At 40.8% G+C, this 15366-nt stretch overlaps 1 protein-coding gene and 1 non-coding gene across 8 annotated transcripts in view; both read left to right on the top strand.

Moving 5' to 3' along the window:
• Positions 1–15366, top strand: part of ZC3H11A (zinc finger CCCH-type containing 11A) — a 43923-nt gene that overhangs the window by 25009 nt on the left and 3548 nt on the right. For all 7 annotated transcript variants that reach the window (XM_053209658.1, XM_053209657.1, XM_027074778.2 and 4 more), the window contains 10 exons: positions 104–307; positions 425–541; positions 805–885; positions 1688–1798; positions 3102–3164; positions 4269–4367; positions 6549–6617; positions 10996–11499; positions 11845–11924; positions 14062–14392. In XM_053209658.1, coding sequence (XP_053065633.1) covers positions 104–307; positions 425–541; positions 805–885; positions 1688–1798; positions 3102–3164; positions 4269–4367; positions 6549–6617; positions 10996–11499; positions 11845–11924; positions 14062–14392 — 1659 coding nt within the window. The remainder of the gene's footprint in view (positions 1–103; positions 308–424; positions 542–804; positions 886–1687; positions 1799–3101; positions 3165–4268; positions 4368–6548; positions 6618–10995; positions 11500–11844; positions 11925–14061; positions 14393–15366) is intronic.
• On the top strand, positions 14783–14887 carry LOC113604019 (U6 spliceosomal RNA). Its single transcript, XR_003425833.1, has one exon. It is a non-coding gene; the product is annotated as a U6 spliceosomal RNA (small nuclear RNA).

The raw sequence follows: 15366 nt of genomic DNA, 5'->3' as shown, positions 1-15366 counted from the left end.
GCTCATAAGGAAAATGCACCAAACTTGTATGCGGTTGGAGATTTTTTGATGAAGTGGGACTTTATCTTCTATTTTTAACTTCTGACTGATGTTGTGTATCTAGCTGTGCTCCCCAGTGTGCCTGAGTCACCAGAAGAGGAAGTGAAGGCTAACCAGCTCACAGTTCAACAGAACAAACTGTCTGTCCAGTCTAATCCCTCCCCCCAGCTGCGAAGTGTTATGAAAGTAGAAAGTTCGGAAAATGTTCCCAGCCCCACCCATCCACCAGTTGTAATCAATGCTGCAGATGATGATGAAGATGATGATGGTGAGTTTTCAGCTCTTTCTTTAAGGCAAATAAGTGACTGGGGGTCATTTAGTGAGTTAGAAATCAGAATTAGAGCCTGTTGTTAATTGTACATTTGCCTTACATGTTGATACATAGATCAGTTTTCTGAGGAAGGCGATGAAAGCAAAACGCCCATCCTGCAACCAACTCCCGAAGTTCACAACGGATTACGAGCAGCTTCTGCCCGCAAACCTGGGGTCAGTTTGAAGCAAGGTAAGAAGAGGCCGTCTTGTTGCTGGTGCCTGCTCATGAGTCTTGCAGCACTGTTGAATGTACCCGAACTCTTTTAAATAACTTGGGAATGGATCACGATCACCGCCACCTCTTTCTCCTCCGCCCCCACTGTACGCACAAGCAGATTTACACATACTTTCTCTTATTTGTCCAGAAAACATTTGCCTGCTTGCTGTGCACAAATAAAACACAGAGGGCGTGAGGTGTTCTTTCCTCATGTGGTTTCTGTTTGGGTTTTTCAGGTGAATGTTTGAATTTTGGAATAAAAACCCTTGAGGAAATTAAGTCAAAGAAAATGAAGGAAAAATCCAAGAAGCAAGGTGGTAAGTCATCAGTTTTGACACGGGTGGTCAGATTTTACTACAGGAGAATAACAAGAACCTTCTGATGAGGACACTTGGCAGCAGCCAGAATGAGCACATGTGGTTTGTTTGAAGTAAAGCACAGACTTCTTGAAATCAGGGCGGCTTTTTAACTCAGAGCTAGACGTGGACAACAGTGTACTGGGAAGAACTGCTCTGTCTTGAGAAAGACAACTCCAAAGAATGGCATATAAATCACACTGAGGCGAGAAAAACTTTATTTTGAATTATTTGAATTCTTCTCAGGAGCTGTTGTCTTCTAGAGCTTGCCTCAGCCTGGTTGGCCTATATTTCCAACCCTAAAAACTACAGATCCAGTGTGAAAAGTAGTATTTAGAGAGGATCAAATGGTTGGTTCTAAGTACTCCCTTGCTAAGGCTTGTTCTTGGAGTTGTGTTTTGCAGATGATTAAAAGACAGATTTTAAAAGGTTGAGTTGACACACTTGGTGGCTGGCGTGCTTCTGAGGTTCACTTTAGGAGCTAGCCTTCTTGGTAAATAAAAGTAGATTCAGTGCCTGAGTCGCTGGAAACAATTTTATATTTTATTTTTACATTGTGACCAAGGCAGAGAAGAAATAGGGATTCTCTCCCCTCTCTTGCCCCACCCTAATTCACCAAAGGCAACTAGGTTTGCCTCTACAAGACTGGCCTGTAGTCCTCCAGTGGTCTGTGTTGAACTTGTCACAAAAACAAAATTTCTTGGCTTGTAATGGCTTTATTTTTTCCTAAATTATTTGCTGCTCTCTGATTTGCTTTATTCAGAAGGTTCTTCCGGAGTTTCCAGTCTTTTACTCGAACCTCAGCCCATTCCTGGTCCTGAAAAAGAGAATGTCCGGACAGTAGTGAGGACAGTAACTCTTTCCAGCAAACAAGGTGAGATATAGGTCGGTCTGGGTTGAGAGTGGTCAGGCTACTACTGCCGTATAACAGAGAGCTAAGTCCTAGGGTGTAGTGTACCTTCGATGGATTTGCAGGAAGACTTTAGTATGTTGGTCACATATAAGGATGAGAAGAAAAATCAGTGCCTTTGACTCTTACTTATAAAAGGTTAAAATTCTTGTTCAAGCAGCTCTTACATTTATGTATGTTTCATTTTTACATTTACCGTTTACCTGTATCCATTCAACAAATTTATTGACTGCCCATTGTGAGTAAAGAACTATAATAAAATCTTTCAGCTGTAAAAAAAATGGAAGTCTTGGGGCGCCTGGGTGGCTCAGTCGGTTAAGCGTCTGATTTCAGCTCAGGTCATGATCTCACAGTCCGTGAGTTTGAGCCCCACGTCGGGCTCTGTGCTGACAGCTCAGAGCCTGGAGCCTGCTTCAAATTCTGTGTCTCCTTCTCTCTCTGCCCCTCCCCTGCTCATGCTCTGTCTCTCTCTGTCTCAAAAATAAATAAAAATATAAAAAAAAAAAAAAATGGAAGTCTTTTCTCTTAATAGTTTTAAATGTGGTAAGAGATAATGACTTAAGTAAGTGTAGTGTGGATACATTTAAATGTGCTGTTGAAACAACAAAGAATTAGAAGAAAGAGAGCTCACTTTTTGCTGGTAATCAAAGTTCTGTACAAGGGTTAGCAGTGGAGTAGAGTGTGGTTTCATTAAGCATATCGAGGTGCACAAGCAAAAAGAAGAGCTTGGGTTTTATAATCAGTTGGTCAGAACACAGCCTGTGTTCATATGCTTGGCTACTGTTAGAATTAGGACTGTGTTATTAATTCCCTTTGGGCTGCGCATTTGGCTATTTAAATTATTATTTAGTACGGCACCTGGATGGCTTAGTCAGCTAAGCACCCGACTCTTTGTTTTGACTTAGAGGTCATGATCCCATGATTCATGAGTTTGAGCCCCTCATCAGGCACTATGCTGACAGCGCAGTCTGCTTGGGATCCTCTCTCTCTCCCTCTCTCTCTGCCCTTCCCCTGCTCTCACTCTCAAATAAATAAACTTTTTAAAAAATTATTTAATAGGTTAAATCTTTTTTTCCCAATGAGATATAGTCTTTTTTTTTAAATAATTTATTTTTTAATTCCGGTGAGATATAGTCTTAATACTGAGACCTGACTTTCAAGAGACTTCCTGGGTGGACTTATCAGAGCATATGTTGTAACCCATTATTAGTTACTGAATACAGAAAAATGGACTAATGGTAGAGAAATCGTGTTTTTGCCATTTCAGGAGAAGAACCCTTGGTAAGATTGAGTCTAACCGAGAGACTGGGAAAACGAAAATTTTCAGTAGGTAAGATGAATTTGGGGCAGATCCTTTGTGGTTTTCTGTTTGTGCATTAACATGATATGTCCTCCAGAACTCCCTTTGCATGAACGTCCTGTCGATACTGATTTGCTGGTCCTTCTGAATTCTTGGCTGCAAGAACTTACAGAATTTCTTGATGTTTTTCACATATGCGTTAATACCTTTTATTGATTACAGAAATTTGTAGTGTTACAATTTAGACTATAACCAGCTTTTTAGAAGGTACTGTGTTGAAAAAACAGTAAAGAAGATATCTCTTTGTTTCTATGGACAGATTGGAACTTGAGTTTTTTAGCTAAAAAATACGACTTTTTATTTAAATGTCAGCATACATGTAAACTTTGTGATTTTATGGTTTCACGTTTAAATTACAAATGAGAATGGAGAGAAAAATCCTACCTTGTGTCTAGTCTCTCCAGTTTCTAATGGGACCCTGCAAAGATGATACCTTCAGTCGGGCAACCTGAAAAACAACTTTCAGCTGGTGACACGTAGACACCTTGTGTAGAGCAGTACAAGACAGCAAACCAGGGGGCAGGAAACCTGATTCAGGTCTTGGCTCTATCACTAATTGGTGACTTCAGTAACCTACAGAATCTTTCATAACCTTAGATTTCTTATCTAGAAGAGAGGGCTATTTAGTCTTCAGAGTCTTCATGTCACAGGAAAATGTAATGATTGCTTTGCTGGTCACCTAATCACCACAGGTGCATTTAACCCCAGATATGCCTAGAATTCAGCAGTTGGCCAAATAAGATTTTTGTTTGTACGTGTTTTTGTTTTTGTTTTTTTTCCCATATTCCTAATTCTGAATTTTGGCCTTAATCAGGGCTTATCATTCAGGGCCATTTGTAGTTTTAGTCTATTATTTGGTAGGTGTTGATTTGTGTGTTCTAATTTTTTGTTCCTTATTTTTTCTTTCTGCTACCTTTGTATTCTCTAACACTGAATTCTAAGGAAGCTAGTGAATGAACACACCATATAAACACAGAAAACTTAACAATTACTCTGTGTTGTCTGTTTGCTTATAGTTCTTTACCTCGTTGAAGATGGATTTAAACTCTTAAACTAAGTTCTGTGTGTTTGTAGGTGGTGACAGCGATCCTCCATTAAAGCGTAGCCTTGCACAGCGGTTAGGGAAGAAAGTTGAAGCTACAGAAACAAACACTGACAAAGCACCAAAGAAAGGTACCTTCATTCTAATACACGTGCGCGCGCGCGCGTGTGTGTGTGTGTGTGTGTGTGTGTAATCATGACGCTTCTCTCTTGTAATGTTATCAAGGATGGTTTGTATTTTTTGTGGTTGTTGTTCAGGTAAATCAGATTATCTTGTGTCTGTATTCAACAGCAAACATTTGAGTGTTTACTCTGCTAGATTCTAGGTAGATGCCACTGGATAAAATAAATACCATCACAGTCCTCAGAAGTTTATAGTATAATGGCAGATGGGAATATTTCTATATATTGTGACAAATTCTGTGACAGAAAAAGTACACAGTGTTGGGCACCTGGGTGCCTCAATCGGTTATGTGTCCGACTCCTGCCTCCCACACACCCCCATATAAAGCTTTTTAAGCCATTGTAGAGCCTTTGGGCTTAGTAGCAATCCATGGGAAGGTTATGAAGGAGAATCAAAAGCTCAGATATGCATTTTAGAACCATCACCCTGCCTAAAATACGGAGAAAGATTAGAAGGAAATAAGAATGCTGTCCAGAATATTAGTTAGCAGGATGTTAAAATAATCTGGAGGAGAGGGGTTAGTGGCATAGATATAGTGGTCCTGGAAGTTGGTACGGAGAGATATGGACTAACTTGAGGATGTTTGGGAGTTAGAGTGATTACCTAGTTGAAGTTCTATTTATGGAAAGAAATCAAGGTTGGAATTTTTTTTTCCTTTTATGACTTAGCAATGAAACACTGGTGTTAATTACTAAAAAAAAAAAATCTTTTTTTTTATTGTGTTTAGTTTTAACTTCTCTCTCTTTTTTTAATGTTTATTTTTGAGAGAGAGAGAGAGCATGAGCAGGGAGGGGCAGAGAGAAAAAGGGACAGGAAATCTGTAGTGGGCTCTGCAGTGACAGCACAGAGCCTGATGCGGGGCTTGAACTCAACGAACCGCAAGACCATGACCTGAGCCAAAGTTGGACGCTTAACCAACTGAGCCACCCAGGCGCCCTCTAAGAGGCTTTGATGGGTAGCTGTTCTTATTTAGATCTTCCTTGCATTCTCAGAGCAAGTAGAAGTTATTCTTTTTCTATGCAGCTATACCCTTTTTCTCCTGGCCTATTGATCATATTGAAAATTTTCATAACTAAGAAGCCTATTTTAAAATAGATTTGAGGGGCACCTGGGTGGCTCAGTCATTTGAGCATCCAACTTCAGCTCAGGTCATAATCTCACTATCCATGAGTTTGAGACCCCCGCCGGGCTCTGGAGCCTGCTTCGGATTCTGTGTCTCCCTCTCTCTCTGCCCCTCCCCCACTCATGCCATCTCTCTCTCTCTCTCTCTCTCTCTCTCTCTCTCTCTCTCTGTCAGAAATAAATAAACATTAAAAAAAACTTTTTTTTAAATAAGTAAAATACTGGGGCTGGCGCAGTCGGTTAAGCGTCCGACTTCAGCTCAGGTCACGATCTCGCGGTCCGTGAGTTCAAGCCCTGCATCAGGCTCTGGGCTGATGGCTCAGAGCCTGGAGCCTGTTTCCGATTCTGTGTCTCCCTCTCTCTCTGCCCCTCCCCCGTTCATGCTCTGTCTCTCTCTGTCTCAAAAATAAATAAACGTTAAAAATAAATAAATAAAATAAAATAAAATAAAATAAAATAAAATATAAAAAAAAAATAAGTAAAATAGATTTGAGGGATGGGAGCCTTTTGATGCCACTAAGACTTTAGAAGGCTGTACAATAACAAAATTATTTCCCTGAATTCAGTAGTTTTTGCTTTTCAGATCTAAGAAAAAAATTTTTTAAGCTTTCTGGAATACTCTAGGGAATTCATGATTCACATAGGTCTGTTTTGTGGAAAAGAAAAATTTTAAGATCTTAAGAGGGTTTTTTTTGTTTGTTTTTTAAGAATTTGCATTAGAAGAGAAGCATAAGCCCAATTTGTAAACTTTGGGGGGAAAAGTTCTGGGGCACCTGGGTGGCTCAGTCAGGTGTCCAACTCTTGATTTCAGCTCTGGTAATGATCCCAACATCATGGGATCAAGCCCTGTGTCAGGCTCTGCATGGAGAATGGAGCCTGCTTAAGATTCTCTCTCCCTCTTGCCCACTCACGTGCACATGCTCTCTCTCTAAATTAAAAAATTATAGTAATAATAATAATAATGAAGAAAGTCTGGGTTCAACTTTTTTTTTCTTTTTTCTTTACAGTTCACGTTTCCAAGTCTCTGAAGGAGCGATTAGGCATGTCAGCTGGTCCAAACAGTGAGGAGGCAGCAGGTAAGTAAACTCTAAAACCAGCTTCTGTTATTTTTTTTTTCCTTGCCGTAACAATCTAAGTAATTAATTACTCACTGGTATGAATCCTCTTCTTAAAAGATGGCAAAATCATTAGTTCACCATAGCATTAGTAGTAAGAAACTGGAAACCACCTAAATAGCCAACAAAAAGAAATCCAGTTCAATTAAGGTAGTTATGTACTAACGTAATTATTGTCATAAGTCATGTTTTAACAATAATGATGTGGAAAACTTCTCACATTATATTGAATGAAGAAAGGTTACAAAAGAACACGTAGTGCTTTTGACTTTTTAATGTAGGGTAAGAACCTTATTTTAAGGGAGTGATGAAATTTATTTTCTTATTCTAGAAACTTATTCTCGGGAGTAGCATCCATATATATTAGATGACTCCAGTTTTGTAAAGATAAAAGTATATGCCTACAAAGAACACTGCAAAAAATACACCAAAATATTAACATTTGTTTTATTTGGGTGTTGAGGTCTTAAGTATTTTAATTTTCTTCCTTATATTGAGATTTTAATTTTTAAGTAATCTCTACACCCAACATGGGACTCAAACCCACAACCCTGAGATCAAGACACACATGCTTCACTAGCTGAGCCACCCGTAATTTTTAAACCTTTTAAATTTGAAAGTCTAACTATTTAGCATATACATGTATACAGTTTAATGAATAGTAAAATGAACATGTACTCTAGTCCTTCAGCTTTTTTATACATTGCTAGATTCAGTTTGATGTTTGGTTGTTTTTTTTTGTTTGTTTGTTTTTAAGTACTCTCTGTACCCAAAGTCGGGCTCAAACTCTCAACCCAGAGAGCAGGAGTTGCACGCTCTACTGACTGAGTCAGCCAGGCGCTCCTCACTTTGATGCTTTTTAGTTTTTATATCTGTTTATGAATCGTGTTGGCATGTGCTCTTTTTTCATACTGTCTTCATCTGGTTTGTGTGTTAAGATTTTGCCAGCATCATAAAAAGGGAGTCTGATGTCAAATATTATTACCCTTGTAAAGAACCTGAATTTATTCTTCAGAAACTTTTAGTTGGGATTTTCTTTACCCTTTCCTACTATGCTGTGACTTTAGTACGGTGGCTCTAAACGTGGAACTTTTTGTTCATTCAGACCAGTATTCAGGTGGGCCCTTCAAATCTAAGGACTTACCTTTTTTTAGTTCTAGAAAACATTCTTCCAATTTCTTTGAGTATTCCTTTCCCACCCTTCTTTTTAGTTTTTTCTTTGTGGAATTCTTACTAGACAGAGGTTGGAACTTTTGGACACAGGCTTCTCATGTGTTTTAATCTTGTCTTCATATTCTCCATTCCTTTGGGTTTTGGGGTTTTGCCTCACCTTCTATGGTCTTTGCTTGGCTTTATTTTCTAGGTCAGGAATATAGTAAATATTTTAGGCTTTGCAAAGGTTTGTGGTCTCCATTGCAACTACTCCACCCTGCCGTTGTGGTGTGAAAGCAGCCTTGTACAATATGTAAATGCGTCCGTGCAGCTATGTTCTAATAAAGTTGTATTTATAAAATTGAGATCATGGCCACATTGGGCCCAGCAACTAAGTTTGTTAAACCTGTTCTAGATGGCTGATTTTTGACCAGGTTGGTGGGTTTTTTTTTTTATTAGTTCCTTCTGTTGGATTTATTTTTGCACTTGTGCTTTTGTTTTCCAAGACCCTTTTTTGGTTCTCTGATTTCTCCGTCTTTTACAGCCTGATTTCAGGCTGCTCTGGAGTTTCTAATTTGAACCTTTTAAAAAATGTGTGAGTATATTATTTGGTCATCTTCATCGCTTCTCTCTATTTTGGTTCACTGTTTTTTTTAATTTATTCTTTTAATTTTAGAGAGTGCACAAGCAGAGAGAGGAAGAGAGAATCTTAAGCAGGCTCCACGCTCAGTGCCGAGCCAGACATAGGGCTCTGTCCCCCAACGCTGGGATCATGACCTAAGTCCAAATCAAGAGTCAGACACTCAACCAACTGAGCCATCCACCCAGGCGTCTCTAGTTCACTTTTAACGTTACTGCTTTTTCATAGCTGTAAGTTCCTAGCCTGGGTTTCCTGTGTGGGTTCTAACCAACTTGTCCTCAGGTGATCCTCCCTCCTGACTGGGAGACACAAGTAAGGTCCGCCTAAGTGGGGAAGGTGTACTGAAAGGCAGTTGTGTGGGTTGCAGGCTAGAAGACTGGGGGCTCATACCACTGCCACAATAAGAAGTTTCTTTACTTTCAGAGCACAGCCACTTTCTTTCCTTCCCTAGCTGTACTTTTTCTTCTTGTCCCCTGTTCTTTTTCTGCTTGTCATTTGTTTCATCTTCTCCCTTCAGCCCCGACCTCCTAATGTGCTCCCCTCCCCAGCGGATTCTCCTCGTTTTAGGGAGCAGTTCTCAGGAGAAGGTCATGACTGGTCCAGCTGTTCTATAAGTCATCCTTAAATTTCTTTTTTCCTTTTTTTTTTTTTTAAGTTTCATCATGAAAGTGCCTTTTTTTTTTTAAGTTTATTTATTTTGAGAGAGAGAGCGTGTGAGCGTGAAAGCAGGAGGGTTAGAGAGGGAGAGACAGAATCCCAAGTAGACTTCGCACTGTCAGCACAGAGCCCAATGTGGGGCTCAATCTCACAAGCCTTGAGATGATGACCTGAGCTGAAACCAAGAGTCGGATGCTTAACTGACTAAGCCATCCAGGTGCCTCCCATCCTTACGTTTCTACCCACTGTTGCTTTTCCTGCTAGTTTGGCGGGTTTTCTTTGGCTCTGCTGGGAAGAACAGATCTCACTCCTACAGGTTTTTTTTTGTTCTTTTTCTCTTTTTCTGTAAATTCAGACAGCTGCTGTCTTATCTCAGAAATCCCTCAAGATTTATGCTCTGCCGGTGGTAGCCTTGTTTTCCAGCGCTGTGGATTTCTTCTACTTTTATTATCTTCTCTGTCGTTTTGATAAAATGTTGGTAGAGTGGGGAAACAAGGTCTTCATGTCCCCGTTCACACGCTCCCTTGGAGTGGTAATTCTGAGATCAGCCCACTGTCTTCAAATGGAAGAATTTGTATTCGAGAAACCTAAGGAAGTGATTCAGTATCTGTTTGAGTGCTGTCTATGTACAGCTACTGTACTGACATATTTCAGATAACTAAATCTAGCCCCTTTTCATGAAGTATCTATCTGGTGTGGTTGGAAATACACACACTTGAAGTACTGTGTGAGCAGTGCTATGATCAGAGAAATCAGCTAGATTGGAGTGTGTCAGGTTCTAAACTGAACTCAGTTAAAACTAGGCAGCAGGAGAATGAGACCAGTAGGGAATATTCTGTGTAGAAGGGACGGCACATTCAAAGGTTCAAAAGGTGAAACCAAGTGTGATGTGTTCAAGGTTGTTAAAGGATATTTTTGGGTTTTGATCTTGCATGAAGAGCTGTCATTCACTTATCAAATGTGTGTGTACAGTCTCCAAATTTTCCTACATTACATCATTCTTTATTTTAGCCCTTCAGTAGTGAGGACAGGCATATCTGTCAGTGTGAATTTGCTCTTCAAACAGATGTAGAATGATGAATGTGTCATTAAAAATAGCTCTTTGGGGGCATGCCACTCTCTGAGCCTTTCCCATTTCTCTTCTGTCTTGGACCCGTCTCACCTCCTTTTCATCCTTCACATATCACTTAAATATTACTTCCTCTGAAAAGCTTCCCTTCACCGGTTCCTGGGCAGAGGTTGGGGTTCTTGCTGTCTGTTCCTATGTATTAGCATCACACTTCCTGTATCAGATTATCATTGTTGGGGCGCCTGGCTGGCTAAGTCCTTAGGGGAGGGAGTGTGACTCTTGATCTCAGGGTCATGAGTTCAAGCCCCCGTGTTAGGTGTAGAGCTTACTTAAAAAATAACAACATATCACAACGTTATTATCACACTTTGTTGTTGCCTGTTTGGTCTCTCAGAGTTTAAATTACATGTGGGTAGATACTGTGTTTTGCTTACCGTTCTTTTTCTAGCACGGTGTCCAGCACATGTTTAGATCTATAAATGAATGGAAGAATTAGTTCATTACTAGTTTGGTGAGATTTACAATGACAGATTTCTCCAGCTAGTAAGTGGCTTTGAGGTTCTTCGGGAATAAGCTTCTGAATAGAACTCTAACAAATCAGTAATTTTTGCCACCTAAGAGTTTTCCTTGAGGGCCACTTCCTGAAACTTGGAGTATTCTGAAACTGAAAATGAGACTAATAATACTTTGATCATTTTAATTACCTGCCTAAATGATACTGCTCTATTAGGACTCTGTCCTGATCCAAGAACAGAAAGATCTTAAGTTGTTAAGAGAGAAACTCCAAATACAGTGACTTGTTTTTTCCCCCATGAAAACAGAGAGAGTTACTAAAGTTGGTGAGATTCACGTGAAGACATTAGAAGAAATTCTTCTTGAAAAAGCTAGTCAGAAACGTGGAGAATTACAACCTAAACTCAAGACAGACGGACCTTCAAAAGTCGATGATTCTACTTTAGGAACAAGAAGCCCCTCCACTATCCGAATCAAAACCTTCTCTGAGGTCTTGGCAGAAAAGAAACATCGGCAGCAGGAAGCAGAGAGACAAAAAAACAAAAAGGATGTAACTTGCATCAAGCTGAAGGCCGACAGCGAAATTAAAAAAACGGTGGTTTTGCCACCTCTAGTCATCAGCAAAGTAATGTCAGAGGAGCCCGCAGGGAGAACCAAGTCCATGCAGGAAGTGCACATCAAGACGCTGGAGGAGATTAAACAGGAGAAGGCGCTGCGCGGGCAGCAGAGCTCAGAGAGCAGCATCGGTTCCCAGCAGCAACCCGAGGCCACCCCCGGGGCAAGGCGGCTTCTCCGAATCACAAAAAAACCAGGTAAGGACACAGTTCGGTCTGTGGTGCCATTTCCCCATTTCCCCAAGTCGTGTGTCAGAGGGCGGTGGTGCGCGCTGTGTTCGTAGGCGTTCTGCCAGAACTGTACTCGGATAACTTTGAAGACCACTGGATCCGATGAAGTTAAGCTGTTCCTTTACAGGAGCGCTCTGTAGACCTTTGATATTGTAACAGGCATTTCTAAGCTTTATGAGGGCGATGGGCTTTATCTACAATTTTAGTTGTCCTATCTTATCTTTATTTTTATAAAGAAAAGTTTTGCTTTAATCTGTTACTGAAGTTGCAGCCTAAGTGAGAGAATTGATGATGTGTTTAATGTGAATATAGGTATAAAAGAAGAGAAGAAACTTCAAGAAGGAAGTGAAGTGGTTTCTCAGAGCACTGTTACTAGAACAGAGGCTAAAGAGGTGAGTTTATTTTAGATCATTGTATAGTTTTGTTCATGGCAAGCAAAGGCCAAATGAATGGTAAAATGTGCCTTTTAGTTTTAGCATAATAAATTTCTGTGTAACATTTCACTGATAAGTTAGGGAAACAAGCTTTCACTGTGCTTATAATTTTCTGTGAGAGTTTTCTGTACTTCTGTGTATCTCCGTGTTCTCTACCCCTTTAAAGTTGTTTTTAATTGGCCGCTTAATATTTTTTTAATGTTTATTTTGAGAGAGAGAGTGTGGGAGAGCTCACACAAGCAGGGGAGGTGGGGCGGGTAGAGGATCTGACACTGGCTCCATGCTGAAAGCAGAGAGCCTAATGAGGGGCTCTCACTCATGAACTGCAAGATCACCACCTGAGCCAAAGTCGGATGCTTGACCAACAGAGCCACAGGCACCCCCATTTAATATTTAAAAAAAATTTTTTTTAATGTTTATTTTTGAGAGAGAGAGAGTGTGATCCAGGGAGGGGCAGAGAGGGAGAGAGAGAGAAATAGAATCTGAAGCAGGCTCCAGGCTCTGAGCTGTCAGCACAGAGCCCGGTGCAGGGCTCGAACCCACAAACCATGAGATCATGACCTGAACCGAAGTCGGGCGCCTAACTGACTGAGCCACCCATTTAATATTTTTTAAATTAAGCATAACATCACCCATTGTACAAAACTTGGGAACTTTTATTTTTTTAATAAAGAATAATGCTTATAATTCCACAACTCAGATGTAGTAACCATTAGGTTTCTTCATGGATTTCTTGCAAGCCTTTTGTTTATATACACATGTATATGTGAACTTGTTCAGTGTTTAACTCATGTTTAGAAAATGGTTGAGGGGCTCCTGGGTGGCTCAGTTGGTTAAGCATCTGACTCTTGATTTTGGCTCAGGTCACATGATCTCACAGTTTATGGGTCTGAGCCCCGCATTGGACTGACAGCACAGAACTTGCTTGGAATTCTCTGTCTCTCTCTCTGTCTCTGTCTCTGTCTCTGTCACTCTTGCCCGTCCCCCACTCTCTCTGTTTCTCAAAAATAAACATTAAAAAAATAAAGTAATTGAGAACTGTTCTACAGTGTATCATTTTGCAGCCTGCTTTAATTATGCTGTATTCATAATTCTTCAAGACATTAGTTGGCCACATAATGTTCCATTATGTCAATATAGTCTGTTTCTGGACATGTAGATGTAGTTTTATACAGTTAAGAGGACGAATATCATTGAACATAAATCTTTGTGCCAGTGTCTGATTAGGAGGCGTTTGTAGTTGACTTAGGGTCAAGATCATCTATCCTATAACATTGGGGTTTTTGTTGTTCCGCACATTTTTTTTTTTTTAATGTTTGTTCATTTTGAGAAAGAGCATGCAGACACATGCACGGGGGAGGGACAGAGAGAGGGGGAGAGAGAGAATCCCAATCAGGTTCCGTGCTGTCAGCACAGAGTCCGATGCAGGGCCTAGTCCCACCAATCAGGAAATCATGACCTGAGTGGAAATCAAGAATCGGTCGCTTAACTGACTGAGCCACCCAGGTGCCCCTTGTTCCATGTATCTTTAACGTTCATCTTCAGCTTGGCATTTTCCGTTTAATATCAGCTCTTGTGTTCTAGATCACGTCAAACTCTGCTAGACTTAGAGGTCAGCCTAGTAACTTATAAATAAGATTTTCTTAATTGAAATAAAATTGACATAGTATTATATTAGTTTCAGTTTTAGTTTTTTTCTTTGAAACAAGTTTTTTGTTTTGTTTTTTTTTAAAGATTTAAATTTTGGGGTGCCTGGGTGGCTCAGTTGGATCTGGCTCTTGGGCATGAGTTCAAGCCCCACGTTGGGCTCTGTGCTGGGTGTGAAGCCTACTTTTAGATAGATAGATAGATAGATAGATAGATAGATAAAGATTTTATTTTTAAGTAACCTGTATACCCAATGTGGGGCTCAAACTCACAGCCCTGAGATCAAGAGTTGCATGTTCTACTAGCTGAGCCAGCCAGGTGCCCTAAGTTTTTTGTTTTTTGTTTTTGTTTTTGAGATCTAAAGCCTGGTAACTTACAAATAATAATTATCGTACAGATTGTTGGGGGGTACTAAGTTTTCAAATCTGTCATTTAAATTTATCCACAGGCTTCAGAAGAGACCACGGGAGTTGGCATCCCTAAAATTCAAGCCAAGAGATGTGAGACCATGAGAGAGAAGCACATGCAGAAACAATTGGAGAGGGGAACGGCGCAGAAGGAAAAATCAGTTTTGACACCCCTTCGGGGAGATGTAGACTCCTGCAACACTCAGATAGCAGAGAAGGCCCTGCTCGTGGCTGCGCCAGGCATCACACGGCACCTGACAAAGCGGCTGCCCACAAAGTCGTCCCAAAAAGCAGAGGTAGAAACCTCAGGAATTGGGGACTCAATATTGAATGTGAAATGTGCAGCACAGACCTTGGAAAAAAGGGGTAAAGGTGAGTGGTTTTGCTAAAGTGTGTTGCTTTAGGATTTCACAATTGCCGAGTTTCTAGTAACTCCTGGCAACAGTTGAGTCAGATTCCGGTTGTGTTGTATGCTGGTCACGCAGGTGGAGAGTAGGATTTTTGATAATTCTATTTAAAATAAAGACAAAACTAGAGGAGTTCCTTTCTCAGAATTTAAAGTTGCTGTTAGAGGTGCCTGACTCAGTCGGTTGAGCGGTCGACTTCGACTCAGGCCGTGATCTCACGGGCTGTGGGTTCGAGCCCCACATTGGGCTCCATGCTGACAGCGCAGAGTCTGCTTGAGATTCTCTCTCTCTCAAAATCAGTTAATAAACTGGAAAAAAAAAAAAAAAAAAAAAGGAGAGAAAGAGCTTTGTCTAAAGCTCGCTTCGGCAGCACGTAACTAAAATTGGGACGCTGCAGAGAAGACTAGCATGGCCCCCAGGCAAGGATGGCATGCAGATTCGTGAAGGATTGCATATTTTTATTTTTATTTTTATTTTTTTTATTTTATTTTATTTTTTTAATTTTTGTTTTAACGTTTATTTATTTTTGAGACAGGGAGAGACAGAGCATGAACGGGGGAGGGGCAGAGAGAGAGGGAGACAGAATCGGAAGCAGGCTCCAGGCTCTGAGCCATCAGCCCAGAGCCCGACGCGGGGCTCAAACTCACGGACCCTGAGATCGTGACCTGAGCTGAAGTCGGACGCTTAACCGACTGAGCCACCCAGGCACCCCGGATTGCATATTTTTAAACAAGTCATGGGACGTAACGTACCATAGTTAACTACTACTGTGTTGCAGGGGCACCTGGGTAGCTCAGGTGGCTAAGCGTCCAACTTCAGCTCTGGTCATGATCTCACGATTCATGGGTTCGAGCCCCGCAAAGGGCTCCTTGCTGACAGCCTGGAGCCCGCTTCAGGTTCTGTGTCTCCGTCTCTCTCCGCCCCTCCCCCACTTTTACT

Source organism: Acinonyx jubatus, chromosome E4 (genome assembly GCF_027475565.1).
Source record: "Acinonyx jubatus isolate Ajub_Pintada_27869175 chromosome E4, VMU_Ajub_asm_v1.0, whole genome shotgun sequence".
Lineage (NCBI taxonomy): Eukaryota > Metazoa > Chordata > Mammalia > Carnivora > Felidae > Acinonyx > Acinonyx jubatus.
Note: the sequence above shows the minus strand (reverse complement) of the source record. Positions and strands in the feature narration are given on the sequence as shown.